The 15,940-nt window shown below is 33.3% G+C and overlaps 1 protein-coding gene across 14 annotated transcripts in view; it reads right to left on the reverse strand.

The window, feature by feature from the left end:
* The window catches only part of NAV3 (neuron navigator 3), a 1,064,916-nt gene that overhangs the window by 216,754 nt on the left and 832,222 nt on the right, over nt 1-15,940 (reverse strand). For all 14 annotated transcript variants that reach the window (XM_031938355.1, XM_031938352.1, XM_031938354.1 and 11 more), the window contains one exon: nt 6,535-6,650. In XM_031938355.1, the coding sequence (XP_031794215.1) occupies nt 6,535-6,650 (116 nt within the window). The remainder of the gene's footprint in view (nt 1-6,534; nt 6,651-15,940) is intronic.

Genomic DNA, 15,940 nt, shown 5'->3' on the forward strand with positions numbered 1-15,940 from the left:
GTTGAACTACATTCCTAATAGCATATGGCACAGACCCCTATGGGACATAGAGCACAGAGACCATGGAATATAGTCCATTAGGAGTCACACATCCCATTTTATTACAGCACACACAAATAAATATATGCAAATTATGAAATTTGCCTGACAGATTCAGATAAAGTGCCCTAGAAAGGGGTAAGAAAGGAGACAGCCTCTTTGACATTCAAGAAAAGGGAACCTGAGAATCTTTTTGAAAGGTGTCACAGATCTATAGTCGTTATCACATTTAGCATTTTTTTCCTTCATTAGGTCAAGGCTTATCTTGGGTAGACATTTTCTGTTTCATTCTACTTAATAAAATATTTTTTGATGAAAACATTATTGAACAGAAATAGAATAAAAAAAATCTATCAGTCAACGAGAATTTCCAATTTACTAGACATTGGAGATAAAAAGACAAAAATGAAACAAGCCTGCCCTTTTATGTTCTAAATGAGTTAAGTCAGTGCATATTTATTAAATATTTAAATTTTGCCAAACATTATGGTAAATTCTGAAGATGCAAAAAAAAAAAGAAAGAAAAAGAAAAACAAACCATACTCTTAAGGAGCTTACAATGTATTAGAAGAAACAATTACCAAATAATTATGTACAAACAATATTTATATCGCTAGCTATATACATGTAAAATTTATATCAAATTGCTTGCATTCTCAAGGGAGACAAGATTGTGTGAAGGGAGAGAATCTGGAACTCACAGTTTTAAAAATTAACATTAAAATTGTTTTTAAAATAAATGATAAAAGTAAAATAATAAAAATAAATATATTTATGTATTTATATTTACATTTTGCATATAAAATACATATATAAAAGGTCATTTATAGGGGAAGAAATGAAGAGAGGAAAAGTTTTGAAAAGAAAAGACAGACAAAAGAGGCAGAGATCCCAATTAAATTAGTGTGAATAACAAATCTTTTGAAAGAAGTTGAGGAAAAATTGGAGAAAATCTCAGAGAGAAGATACTAGCAGTAGGGGGAATCAGGAAAGGCTTCTTGCAGAAGATAAAATAGTAGTTGAAATCTGAAGGAAAACCAAGATTCAGAGATGAGGATGGTGGGCATTCTAGACATCAGGTATAGTCATTGAAAATGTCTGGACTTAGGAGATGCAATGTTTTATTCAAGACATTTCAAGGAGCCAGCATCCCTGGATCCCAGAGTAAGTGGAGGGAAGTAAGGTGGAAGAAAAGTGGAAACATAGGAAGAGAAAAACTTATAAAGTGATTAAAAAGCCAAATGGAGTATTTTATATTTGATTTTAGAAATCACAAGGCTGCAGTGGAGTTGATTGAAATAGGATTAGGTGAAGAGGGAAACCTTTTCTATTGAGGGACTCACATGGATGAATATAAATATAATTATATACAAAGTTATTTTAAAATTATTTCATTTGTAAGATACTACTGCCTGATGACCATTTACCTAATCTAAACACTAAAGATATTACAACACTATTCAGTAACTTGGCGCTCATCAAGAGCCTATATGAACTATGATCATAAAAGGAAAAGTATATGAGTATGAATATTATTTCCTCTTGCAATATAGATGGCTTCCAAATCTATATTTGCAACCACAGGCTTGCTTTTGAGTTCAAGGCTCAATCTCCAATAACCTACCAGGCATTTCCTCTTGAATGTCTACCAGGGAACCTTTCGCTACCCCCACTAACCTCAAAAATCAATGTATCTAAAAATCAACATATACTAAAAAAATAGCATAAAAAGAAAAAAAATTTGAATGTGAATGTTATTTAATTATATTGACCAAACTTGGTACAACTGAAGAGTTGAGACAAAAAGTCTCTTCTTTAGAAAGGTAGGGAACTATGGGTATGAAATTTCATGTATAGATATAGTGTATCTGTTGGCTTTCTTTGTTGTTTGTTTTGTTTCCCCCCCTCTCTCTTAAGAATGAAATCAAATCAAGAATCTATAATCAAGATTCTATAAGAGATGGATAATTGTGGAAGAAAGGAAAGGGAGTGTGTGTGTGTGTGTGTGTGTATGTGTAAATGAAGATGATATAAAAACAAAATTATAGGCTGAAAAATTATATTTGTAAGTCTTCCAGCCCTTATGAAAAATATTTTCTTTCAGAGTCTGAATTCATAATAATTTATTTTTACTTTTGAGTGACACATAAAAATCTGCTTTCTTTAAATCTATGCCACATATTAGACCAGGATACACTTATCCAATATCCTCTTCTTTAGCCATTCAAAGCTTGAGTCACTGTTACTCAAACTTCCCTTCACTTCTAAATTATCAACTAATCTTTTGTTGTTAACAATCAAATCCAGTTCTCCTCTTTGCTTTTGCTATTTCTCTCTAAGTGAAAAAAATATTATCAAAGGCAAGTGTACAATTCTCTAGTTGCTCTGTTTTTATTAGAATTAGCCCTCTTGCAGAGGCTTTAGATGTCAGAAGTCCTCTATAGCTACTCAACTATCTCTGTGTCAGTCTTATGATCTATATTAGGAAATAAGTGTTTGTACTCTCTCTCTGGACATATAGCCTATTACAATATCTTCAGACCATTTTCCTTTTGTTTCTCTCTCCTTTTAGTCTCACTCACTTATTCTCCACCCATTTCCCTTCTCAGGTTTATAGATTCCAATGCATTTTTCTATTGTTTGGACATACAAATGTACTCTTCCATCTTTTATTAGGTGTTTGTTCATTCATTCTCTCTCTCTCTCTCTCTCTCTCCATATATATGTAGACACACACACAAGAATATTTTGATAGAAATATATCTCATCTACTGCCATACTTTACCAATCTGCTATTCCACCTAATAACATATTTATCTCCATGCTAAAATATGAAATGTACTTTGTGTTCATTACTTTTTCTCTTTATACTGGCAAGTGGGATCACAAAAATAATATCAAGGTCTATTTCTATATTATTTCCTCCTGAGCCTATCTTTATTATATTTCTTTCTCTGTCATGCCTATTTTATAACTTTATTTATTTATGATATTCAATGCCATCACCATATATCCTTAATTTATCTTAAGTGTTAGGATACACATGCATGTATGAAGCTATATATACTATTATTTTTATGCATTTGAATGTGTGTATATTTGTATGCATGTACATATATAAGCATTTTCAAGCATAGAGTTTGATTTGTAACTTGCTTGATCACAAAAAAAGAATACCATTTTTCCTTAATACATTGCCATCAACCAGCAGTGTTACTAGTGGGCTTATATCCCAAAGAGATCTTAAAGAAGGGAAAGGCACCTGTATGTGCAAGAATGTTTGTGGTAGCCCTCTTTGTACTGGCCAGAAACTGGAAACTGAGTGGATGCCCATCAATTGGTGAATGGCTGAATAAATTGTGGTACATGAATGTTATGGAATATTATTGTTCTGTAAGAAATGACCAGCAGCATGATTTCAGAAAGGCCTGGAGAGACTTACATGAACTGATCCTGAGTGAAATGAGCAGGACCAGGAGATCATTATATATTTCAACAACAATACTATATGATGATCAATTCTGAAGGACCTGGCCATATTCAGCAATGAGATGAACCAAATCAGTTCCAATGGAGCAGTAATGAACTGATCCAGCTACACCCAGCAAAAGAACTCTGGAAGATGACTAAGAACCATTACATAGAATTCCCAATCCCTATATTTTTGTCTGCCTGCAATTTTGATTTCCTTCACAGGCTAATTGTACACTATTTCAGAGTCCAATTCTTTTTGTGCAGCAAAATAACAGTTTGGACATATATACTTATTTTGTATTTAATTTATACTTTAACATATTTAACATGTATTGGTCATCCTGCCATCTGGGGAGGGGGTGGGGGGAAGAAGGGAAAAAATTGGAACAAAAGGTTTGGCACTTGTCAATGCTGTAAAATTACCCATGCATATAACTTGTAAATAAAAAGCTATTTAAAAAAATAAAATAAAAAAAAAAATACATTGCCATCAAAGGAGTCTTACAATACCCATTAAGGAATGTCTCTAAGTGACTACTGTAAACAGGCTGATTTTAAACAAATGGAGAAGAAATAAGTTTGTCAGCTAAATCTCAGAATGTTTTTGTATTTCTGCATTTATATACTTTTTTTCTTTCTTATATTTATCTATTCCAGCCTAAAATGTAAAAGAATATTTCCATTTTTCTATGTTAATGTTTTAGCCATGCAAGGGAAAAGAAAAAAGAAAAAGGCCACTATGTTTTTGGCAACTATTAAAAAAAACATTTTATGCAAATCTTTCACTTTCAGCCTTCCCTCTCTCTTTTTAGCTAGCAAGAGAATATATTCATCTGGCTTGTGAGAGTTGCCTTTAATTTTCTGTGTGAGCATTTAGAACTTGATAATCAGTAAATGCTATAAATCAGGATTTGAATTGTTTGTTGGCTGTCCTAGATTTAAGAAAGTGATGGAAAAATATTATCAATATGGATTAAATTTAAAAGTCTTCTGAATTAATATATGCATATATACACATATATGTGCATGCATATACACATATGCACATATATAAACAAGTTGTGGGTATGTAATTACATGTTCAGATTCATGAAAAAAATCTAGGAATACACATATAATTATATATGTATATATGCATATATATCTTGCATGTATATCTTCATATATATTATGTATGTGTGCTGGCACCAGTACATGCCTAACTATTACTTTCAACAAAATTTACTAATATAATTTAAAAATGTTCTATCATGTACCATCAATCCAATTACTTCTTGTATATTTTAAAACAATATGAGAATGCTAATTTGATTCAGTATTCATTATATATTTATAAAGACATTCAAAATGCAGATTTAATTTAAAACTTTTTTTTTCTAATATTACTCATATAAAAACATGTATTTGTACTGTGAAACAAGTCTCTCTTCTAACTTCCCCAATCCCCTTTAGTTTTTTATTAAAACAATTGTCAGGGAATTATAATTTTAGTTTACCAATATTGAGGAAGATGCATGTGAAATAACTGTATCTTGAATCAGAGGTGAAACTGAGTTAGAAAGAAATTTAGGAGGATTCCTAAGTTTGAGTCACTGTACAGGCTTTAAGTTTCACAGAGTCAGACCTACTGTCTTCTGGAAAAGTAGCTTTCCTTCTAGTTTGCCAGCTGATCATTGCAATGCCAAATTTTCTGACATAGTGATTCTTGATCGTAAAAAAAAAAAAAAATAGCTTTATCTACTATGAGGAAGTATTCTATAATCTTGGGAAATACACTTTAAATTGATCCTCATCATCTGTGCACAAAGAGGTAGCAAGGTTGGATGGCACAATGATACTCTATAGCAAAGATGTCAAAAAAGACCATGTGGAGACCATAATAACTTCATACCACCAAATCAGATTAAAATGCAGTTGGGAAACATTTAACAAAATAAAAATATAATAAGATATAGATAACATGAGATTTTAAAACAAAGTCAACATGGGATCCAGTAAATCAGGATGCCAATGGGACTTCAAAGGCCTTTTACTCCATCTCCAACCATTTTAGAATGAGGGATAGAAAGATTAATTGCATTATTGGTAGCCATCTTGAAGGATAGGATGAGGCAGAAAAGGGGACAAAAAAATGGGGGAACAAAGAAGTTACATGAGAGCTTTATTATATGTTTAAAAGGAATAGCAAACTGGGGGGGTTGAAATATACAATCCTATAATCCTCTATATGTCTCATCATTGCCATATATATATGTAAAGTGCTGAAACTCTTGAGTTCATCCACTGAGGTCGGACAACCCAGCACTTAAAGCTAACTACCAAATGGACTATACTCTATTAGCATATGTTTGGAAAATGGCCCACCCCACTATTCTGTGCTGGCTCGATCTGTTGGTGTATACAGAGAATTGGAGGAGGGATTAGAGGGTGGAGTAAGACAAGCCAGAGTGACTTCTGGCTGGGACACAAAGAAGAGAGGTGTGGAGATTCCTGTGTTCATTTCTTCACTTTGACCAAGAATAAAAACCAAGGACTTTTGCTTATCCTGACTCTGGCTGATTCTAAAGAATCCAGGGTGCTAATTCGGGCTTCACATATATATGTGACTTTCATATCCCAACCTGAGTTTCTGATTTCTGTAGTCACAGAATCTTTAATTTGCTGATAGATTCCCAATTAGGGATATTTTGCTTTTTGCTGACAGCATTCAATTTGTCTGAAGTGAGTCATTTCTTGAAATTCCAGTTCCTGAAAGCCCTATTCACACAAGAACAAAAGCTGATTTCTTAATCAAAATAGTTAGGGCATCTCAAAGAATCTATTTCAAAATTGCTCCATCTTTCTTTCCCTCCTAAAATCATAGTTTAGGATAATTAGGAGGCTAACACAGATGCATCTTGAAGTGAACACTGCATGACTGAGATAAAGATAAATCAAAACACCTACACACACACACACACACACACACACACACACACACCAATTCTGAAGACTGGTCTCCCCATAAGTTATTGTACTTACCAGATATCTCCTCTAGGCACTGTTTGGCGGTCTTACTATATGATAAATCTGTTTTAGTAGGACTGGTGCAGGATTCCATAGGGATTATAGTGGTACCTTCATTTTCTGAGTGTGTTCTGAAAACAAGAAAGAAAACCAGTTAAATCTCCTTCAGTCTAAAGCATCAACCAAAGACATCAGTGATAGATGAGACTTGTTTCTTATCACAAGGAATCAATACCTGAAAATTCTCCACCAAAGAGTAAAGAGGATCTTTACATTAAGGATCTTCTAGTTCTTCTTAAGAGAATGTGAACACTTTCCATATTCAAAAACTTGTATCTGAGAGGACTAAGAGATTTCTCATTTTATAAACATTTAAAGTACAAGAAAAGAGTATATTTACCTTCAAAGGTCTAGTAAATATAGTTTATTTAGACATTTATTTATTAGACATTGACCTTTTCTAAGCTCTGACAGAAAAAAAATTAATGATCATAGAGTTGGAATTCCCTTCAGCTATTGTTTGAGAAAAAAAATCAACTTGAGGATGTTATTTTGTGACTTATTAAAGGCATCTTGCAAAAATTCCAACAAGACAAACAGAAGCATTAAGATTTCCCACTAAAGATATTTTTCTTTGTAAAAGCAAATCTTTTATCAAAATTAGCCCTTTATGTCTCACTGTGGTAGATTCATCCAACCATAAGTTATGAAAAAGAAAGAAACAGATTATGAACAAAAACATCAACAGAAGATATTTCCCCAGAATAGTATTTATCATATGTAATTTTCAAAATGGTGTTATAAATAAATTCAACATGTGAGTTAAAATAAGCATTGTACCTCTCTTAAAGCCACAGAAATGGCTATGATGCACTTGATACCAGGGGCTTAATAAAAAGTACTCAATAATGGCCATCCTTACAACTCCTCTTTTCTCACTCTTTAATATTTCTGAGTTTCATATGTATGACACAGAAGAAAATCAATTCAAGCAGTACATTGCATCTTTTTTTTATATTCTCTTCCTGACTCATATATTTTTGTGTTTGGGAGTACAAGAAACATTGGAGCATACAATTTTCTGCAGAATCTCAAGAACTGATCTTTACTTTAAACAACCTATCCCAACATTATGGGCTCATAGGTATGGAGCTTTGAGGGATCTTAAGGGCAGGTAGTTCCATACTTCCTTCATTTAGCAGATAAGGAAATTGATACACAAGACTTAAGTAACCTGTTCAAAAACATAAAGATGACAAGTACCATAGTCAAGACTATATTTAGATCCTCTGACTCCAGAATAAGTACCTTTTCTAATTTACTAAAATACCTGTGATTACATCATTACTCTGAAATCCAAAGATTCTATTTCCCCGTTTTCTATCTATTTTTTTCCTTTGTGTATTGGTTTATTGTTTTTATTTGCTGTTTTTGAAGATTTAAAAAAAACATATTAAATGAAAGCATAAATCTTAAAAAATAATTTCTATTTTGTCAATAACTTGGAAACTTTGAGTCATTTGACAGCTCTAAAAACTGGAGGAAAGTCATAATAACTCATACAGAGATCCAAAAAAGTGACAATCCAGTCCAACAATATATTCTAATCCAATCCATATAAGGTACAGTAGTAGGTGCTAGACCTGTCATATAAATGAGAAAACAGTCCAGAAGCATATGTTCTAATACATTCCAAAAATACATGTAATGAATCCTGTCTTAATCCTTCTCTATACTATTTGTACAAGGGCTTTTTAATTTGATGTAATCAAAATTTTCTATTTTGTGATCAGTAATGGTCTCTAGTTCATCTTTGGTCACAAATTTCTTCCTCCTCCACAAGTGTGAAAGATAAACTATCCTATGTTCCTCTAATTTATTTATAATCTCATTCTTTATGCTCAGCTTAGACTCTTTTAAGAGACTGGGGAAGGCTTCCTGCAGAAAGTGATATTTTAGTTAAGATTTTTAGGAAGTCAGTAATTAAAAGACCATCTTTAGAAGGCTGACATTATCATGCTTTTGAAGCTTAGGGAATCTAAGCATTCCTAGAGTAGAAATATTGAGTTTTAAAGGAGAAGAACTTTTTCCATTTTCTTAAAGCCTAGAGATTATCCAGAGAAGAATAATGACCACAAAGTCATGTGAAGGCTTTGGAGGGAGGGGAAAGAAGGATATATTTATATTTTTGAATGTTATACTTTCAAGCCTTGAAATTATGACAAATTGGGGGACTTCTGGCCAAGATGGCCGCAAGGAGCCTTCCCCAGTTTCTCAGCAGCTAATGCTTTACATTCTTTTATTACCTATGGGCCTTGTATATCTCCCTGTGTACTTCATTATTTTCATGTTTGTCCTACCCCACCCCCTTTAGAATATATTACTTGAAAGCAGAGATTGATTGCTTTAGCCTTCTTTCATCAATGCTTCATGACTGATAATTTACTAATAATTGATAAAACTGATAACTGAATAAGAGAAAATTACATTGCCCTTTCAAGGTCCTAGGTTGAGCTATTATTTAATAAACATTTATAAGCTAATGCAATGAGCAAGTGGTAAGTCTTAGGAATACAAAGAAAAGAAAAAGAGTTTTTTCTGCTCTTAAGGTAATCTAGCTCAACACTGTCAAACATTTGCTTTGATCTTGAAAAATTAATTCTTGTACATTTAAATCTTGACATAAAACAAGAACACTTAACAACAATCCTCAACTTAATATTTTGGTTAGAGGAAATGAGTAATTAAGTCTGTGGGGGTAGGAGCTTGAAAAATAAAAGCTGAATACCAATCACAAATAATAGTCCCTTCATACTGCCTTTGAAATATGGGATAAAAGTCCAATAAAGAGATGGTCTTCAAAGTCAAGAATAAGTTCATATCTTGCCCTAGACATGCATACAGGAAAACTGACTTTTGAAGTGAAAAAACTAGAATTTGAAGAATGAGTTTAGAGTAAAAAGTAGAAAACTTTACCTAAGTTAGAATCTTCCTTTTAAATTAGAATGGAATACAAAAAACTCAGTGACTTTAAATGATTAGAAATAATAGAACAAATATCAAAAAATTAAAACAATAGGAAACTAAGATCTACTATGAAAAAAAATTGGCCTGCAAAATGGGTCAAATGAGAGATAATTTAAATATTATAGAGCTCCCCGAAAACCAATAAAATCCTAGATATCATTGGTTGAAGAATCATAAATTTAAAATGTCCAGATCTATCAGCACTAGAAGCCAGAAGCCAAAGTAAAAACAGAAACACTTTTAACTACATATATATATATATTAATATATATATATATATATTTATATACACACATACATGCAAGCATGCACATATACAAACATATACACACACTTGTATATTTATACACTTGTATATAAATATATATGTATATATACACATATATATACTTACAGAAATGTCAGCATCAAAATTTAGAACTTTAAAGTCAAAGAAATTATATTGCAGGTATCCAAAAAGAAAGTTTAAGAATGAAGGAATCACAATTAATATCCACACTAGGTTTGGCAATAACTACTATAAAAAGAAAATTATTTGAATATGATATTCAATATACTTAATATACTTTTAAAAACAAGCTACACATAAAATATTTATGTTTTCACCTTTTTTCTGTTCTTTGTATATGGAAATTCATTTTAAGATTCAGAATAGCAAAAAAATATAAAATACAAAAAACTCAATAAAAATGCAATCAACAACTGCAATCCCACCAAAAAACAAAGCAATATAAACACAAAAACACATTCTATCAAGTTTTTTAAAAGAAAAACAAAATTTTAAAACTGGATCATTTGTACTGAAATATCTTAAAATTGGGGAAAATACATTGACTGGTAAATTTTAGTTAATTTACAAATTAGAATATAAAAGAAATTACTCTGAGTCCACACTTTGTAACCTGGACTACAGAAAGAAGGTCATTGTCACTCTGATCAGAATCTTAGTCCTTGATGAGATTTTTAGCACAGATAACCTGATATGGAAAAGAACTATAGATTAGATAAAAATGAGGGGACCTTGCTTCAAATATCATTTTGTCATTTACTACTATGTATGTAACAAGACAATTAATCACCTATTTTTTTTTATAATATGGGGAGAATAGAAGCTGAATTAGATAATCTCTGTAATTCCTTCTCACTCTAGGTTTTTTATGATCTATAATCTGATCCCACAAACCCCATTTTCCAGATCTCCAGTCACAGGGAGCCCATTTCCATCATTCACAGAAAAAAATAAAGAGGAATCAGATGTAATCAACTTGCAATAAAACCAACCACTATTTGACGAAGCCAACTTCCAACAAACTTTCTAAACTAAGTGGTGAGGTATATGTATAGCAAAGTTTCACTGTTTATAGGCAGAAACAGTTGTATTCTACACCCCAGTTCCCCTCCTAGAACTTTCTCTGTGCTCTATCTAAAAATACTGCTGTGTGAGGAAGTTTTAACTGCCACAGGACACATAGCCATATTTTAGAAATGCAATAATAGTCAAGCTCCATCCTATGACTCAATATGTTTCAGTTTTTGCTGATGTTTCATCCTGTTCCAGTCTACATTAAGTCACAATTGCAGCTGAATCTCTTAACAATATACAAAGGGCTTAAAGGAACCTTATCTACATGACTGTAATAGACTGTACATTTTAAAATTTCTCCTTCTACCATAGGACTGTTCATTTTCCAAGAGAAAAAGGGAGATGTAAGCCAGAGTTACTAATCTAAGCATGTCGTAATTATTGTTTGGTCATGTTTGCCTTTATTTTTTTTTCTGACTGTGGAATAATCAAAAGTGAATTATCCTGGATTCTGATATTGGTCATCCAGCCTTAACATGAAGAATATTTGGTGTTTATTTCATATAATGTCCTTTGGATGGGGCCCCCTCCATTTTGCATTTGAAAAAACTGAGGGTCTGTTAGAATTCTTACAAGGTGCCAAGTCACTGAAATTGATAAAGACAATAATTATATAATTTAGCATGGTACTTAACTGTTCTCTAGTTCACTAATGAACTTAGTACTTATTAGAGTTCATACCTTTCACACCTTTAAGATTCACAACTGTAAGAGAGCATATATAAGCTAGGAGCCTCAACCAGGATGGAGTCCAGGAGATTCACAAGTCTAAGAGACAAGCCCACTCTTGGAGGCAGAGTCAGATTTATTCCTTCTTCCATCTTTGTGCTGGCTGGAGAGATTGGGAGGGAGCTACAGGATGAAGCTGGAGAGGCAAAGGACTAGCGGCAAGAGTTCTTGGAACCAAGGAGAGAGATAGGCCTCTAAGAAATCTAACTGGGTCCAAGGAAAGAGACAAAACTTGAAAGAAGAAAATAAAGGATTTGGACTTTAACTCCTGAGTGCATTTGAGGTGATTATCATTTTGAAATGAAACTAAGGCTGCCTCCAGAAGCCCCCCCGAGGAAACCTGCTCCCAGAGAACATTATAATTTAGAGAAGAATATTACAAGGATTAGTGAGACAAAGTAAATTTCCTGAGGTACTGGCAGAAGCAAGATTTGAACCTGTTTTGAAAAATCATGACTTCATTTTACTAATGATTGCATCCTTTAATATATAGCAAGTTGCTTAGGAGCAGGAGCTATTTCATTTCTGTCTGGGGTCAATAAGTAACAGAATACATAGAATGGCATACCTGGAGTCATATTTGAGTTGAAATCTGGCTTCAAACACTTGGTAGCTGAGTAACCCTGGGCAAGTCACCTAACCTTGCTTGCCTCAGTTGCTCATCTCTAAAATAAGCTGGAGAAGGAAATGGCAAATCACTGCAGTTCCTAAATGAGTCTCAGAACTGACAAAGAGTAAGTGTTATGCAAATGTCAAATATTGTTATTAACTTTTATTATTGAGTTACTGACAACTAGCATCAGGGAACTTTTTAGCCCCATCCTTCATCTTCATCTCTCATTAAAAGCAATTCATTTTTTTTTTTTTTTGCTAATGTTCTATTTGTCAACAAGATTTTCTTTTCTGTTCAACCAGAATTCATTATCTGTATAAAGGTTCCCTAATTATTTTTATTGAATATCATGGCAAAATGGTCTAAGATAATTTCCATGCTTGAACTAGATAAGGACTGGTGGTGGAAACTGCCAGTCTACCAGAGCCTGGGATGGTCCAGTCACCACCAAATTTTCCTCTCTTCCTCATCTATTGGGTGACATTGGGAGAAAGAGGAACAAATGACCACAATTTAGTACCAGAATGGACTGAAATAGTCATTTAAATTCTTATTTTAAAGATGAGGAAACTAAAAGCAGATAAATTCACTGACTTGCTTAAAGTCAAGTAATGAAGATTTGAACACTGTTTCTCATACATTAGATATATCTATTCTAATTATGGCATGAGAATTAGAAAGCCAAGCCTCATTTTACGATGCCACCATATTTCCCAACTGTTTTCAAAAATTAAATCTGAGGCAACTAGGTGGTACAGTGGATGGAGCACTAGCTCTGAAGTCAGGAGGACCTAAGTTCAAATCTGGCCTCAGACACTTAACATTTCCTAACTGTGTGACCCTGGGTGAGTCACTTAACCCTAGTTGTGTCAGAGGGAAAAAAAAAAAGAATTAAATCCAATGATGTCATCTCTCAGACTTGTGGAGGAGGAAGGAATTTGTGACCAAAGAGGACTACAGATCATTATTGATCACAAAACAGAAAATTTTGATTATATCAAATTAAAAAGCCTTTGTACAAACAAAACTACTGCAGACAAGATTAGAAGGGAAGCAACAAACTGGGAAAAACATTTTTACAATTAAAGGTTCTGATAAAGCCCTCATTTCCAAAATATATAGAGAACTGACTCTTAATTTATAAGAAATCAAGCCATTCTCCAATTGATAAATGCTCAAAGGATATGACAATTCTCAGATGAAGAAATTGAAACTATTTCTAGCCATATGAAAAGATGCTCCAAGTCATTATTAATCAGAGAAATGCAAATTAAGACAGTGCTGAGATACCACTGTCAGATACACCTGTCAGACTGGCTAGAATGACATGGAAAGATAATGATGAATGTTGGAGGGTATGCTGGAAAACTGGGACACTGATGCATTGTTGGTGGAGTTGTGAACGAATCCAACCATTCGGAGAGCAATCTGGAATTATGCCGAAAAAGTTATCAAACTGTGCATACCCTTTGATCCAGCAGTGTTACTACTGGGCTTATATCCCAAAGAGATACTAAAGAAGGGAAAGGGTCCTATATGTGCCAAAATGTTTGTGGCAGCCCTCTTTGTAGTGGGCAGAAACTGGAAAATGAATGGATGCCCATCAATTGGAGAATAGTTGTGGCATTTGAATGTTATGGAATATTATTGTTCTGTAAGAAATGACCAGCAGTATGAATACAGAGAGGCTTGGAGAGACTTACATGAACTGATGCTGAGTGAAATGGGCAGAACCAGGAGATCATTATACACTTCCACAACAATATTGTATGAGGGTGTATTCTGATGGAAGTGGATATCTTTGACAAAGAGATCTAATTCAGTTCCAATTGATCAATGATGGACAGAATTAGCTACACTTAGAGAAGGAACACTGGAAAATGAATGCAGACTACTTGCATTTTTGTTTTTCTTCCCAGGTTATTTTTACTTTCTGAATCCAATTCTTGTGCAACAAGAGAACTGTACAGTTTTGCACACATATATTTTATCTAGGATATACTATAACATATTTAACATGTATAAGACTGTCTGCCATATAGGGGAGGGGGTGGAAGGAGGAAAGGGAAAAGTCGGAACAGAAGTGAGTGCAAGGAATAATGTTGTAAAAAATTACCCAGGTATATGTTCTGTCAATAAAATGCTATAATAAAAAAAATAAAAAATCTAATGATGTCTCTGTTATCTATGTATCAATGATTCTAGCTAGATACATGATATGGGGACAGACAGGTAGATTGATGGACAAACACGAAAACAGACAGACAAAAAACAACAACAAAAAAAAAAGACAGCAAAAGACAGACAAAAAAGCAGAATAGGAAGAAATGTAAAAAGGTAGAAAGCAAAGGAGGAAGGGAGGAAGGGAAGAAGGGAGGAAGATACATAGATACATAGATAGAGAGAGCAGAAAGGTTGATAAATATATTAATAATAGGAACTAGATTTTTACTTTCCAGGCACAGGAAAATCCTGGGAATTCAAACTCTTTAGTTCTGCAGGTCCACACCTTCTCTGTTGTCAGTAGCTACCTGACCTACTATACTGAAAAGTTTAAGCTCCTTGCTCAGTGTCCAAGAGAATCAAAAATTTTCATATAGGAATTCCCAATAGTTGAAAAGTAGGATTAGATCCAAAAGAATCAATAACTTGAGCATTTCTGTAGGGAAAGAGGTATACAGGTGTATACTACAATATCCGTGCCTAAATTCAGCTTTATTGCCACTTTTCTATTTATAAATCTTATATTTTAAAATTCATAGCAGAAACGACTGAATTGCAGAGTTTAACATTCTGGACCATTATCTTAGAAGTCTGTTTATAGGAGCTGACAAGTTTTATATAATTGTTTATTTCTGAATTGATCACAGATCATGTCAAAGAGAGACTGAGATTTTGCCACTTGTGTTATGAATTTTTTTGACAAGATGATTTTCCTCTCTGCCACTTATATGAACTGAAAATAATTTCAGCAGCTAACCAGCACTTTTCTGGATCAGTGCCTTAAATTTGCATGGGTTGGTCATTTAATTAAGAGAACAAGGAAAAACTGATGTGCTCAAGCGCGAATTTACTCAAGGAACTCAATGTGCTGAGTTGACAAATACTATCTTTTCTCCTTAGAGAAAGAAACTTCTCAATAAAGTTGTTTTATGATATTTTTAAATTACATGTTTCTAAAGGGCATGTTTAAACTTGGCAAGTGTAGCCTAGAAATATGGAATTTTGCTCTCTTATCTACGTGGACTCAAGTCAGTAAGAATTGAATTCCTATATCCAGATTCTTTTATTTTGCATCCAAATATCAACTATGGCTACTATCAGTGGTATAGCAATGCTTAAATAAGATGGATCTCCAAAGATGGAACTCAAACTTTCAAAAAATAAAAAATGAAATATTATTTTGGGTATTCTTTTTCAAAATCAAAAGATGGAAACAAAATAGTGACTGCCTTGATAGCCTTCTTCAGAATTTCTTCCAAGAACTAGTGTAGGAAGTTACTTTTTCCTCATGTCACCTCTTCACTGAACTCCCAGCAGGAAAGAAAAGGGTAAGGAATCTTAGTATTATATAAAATATTGATGACAGCTACCTCTGGAGAAATGAGCAGCTAGGTGACACATAGATGCAGCATCAGGCCAAGAGTTAGAAAGAGTTCAAGTCTATATTTAGATATTGGGCAAGTCAC

Source organism: Sarcophilus harrisii, chromosome 5 (genome assembly GCF_902635505.1).
Source record: "Sarcophilus harrisii chromosome 5, mSarHar1.11, whole genome shotgun sequence".
Taxonomy (NCBI): Eukaryota; Metazoa; Chordata; class Mammalia; order Dasyuromorphia; family Dasyuridae; genus Sarcophilus; species Sarcophilus harrisii.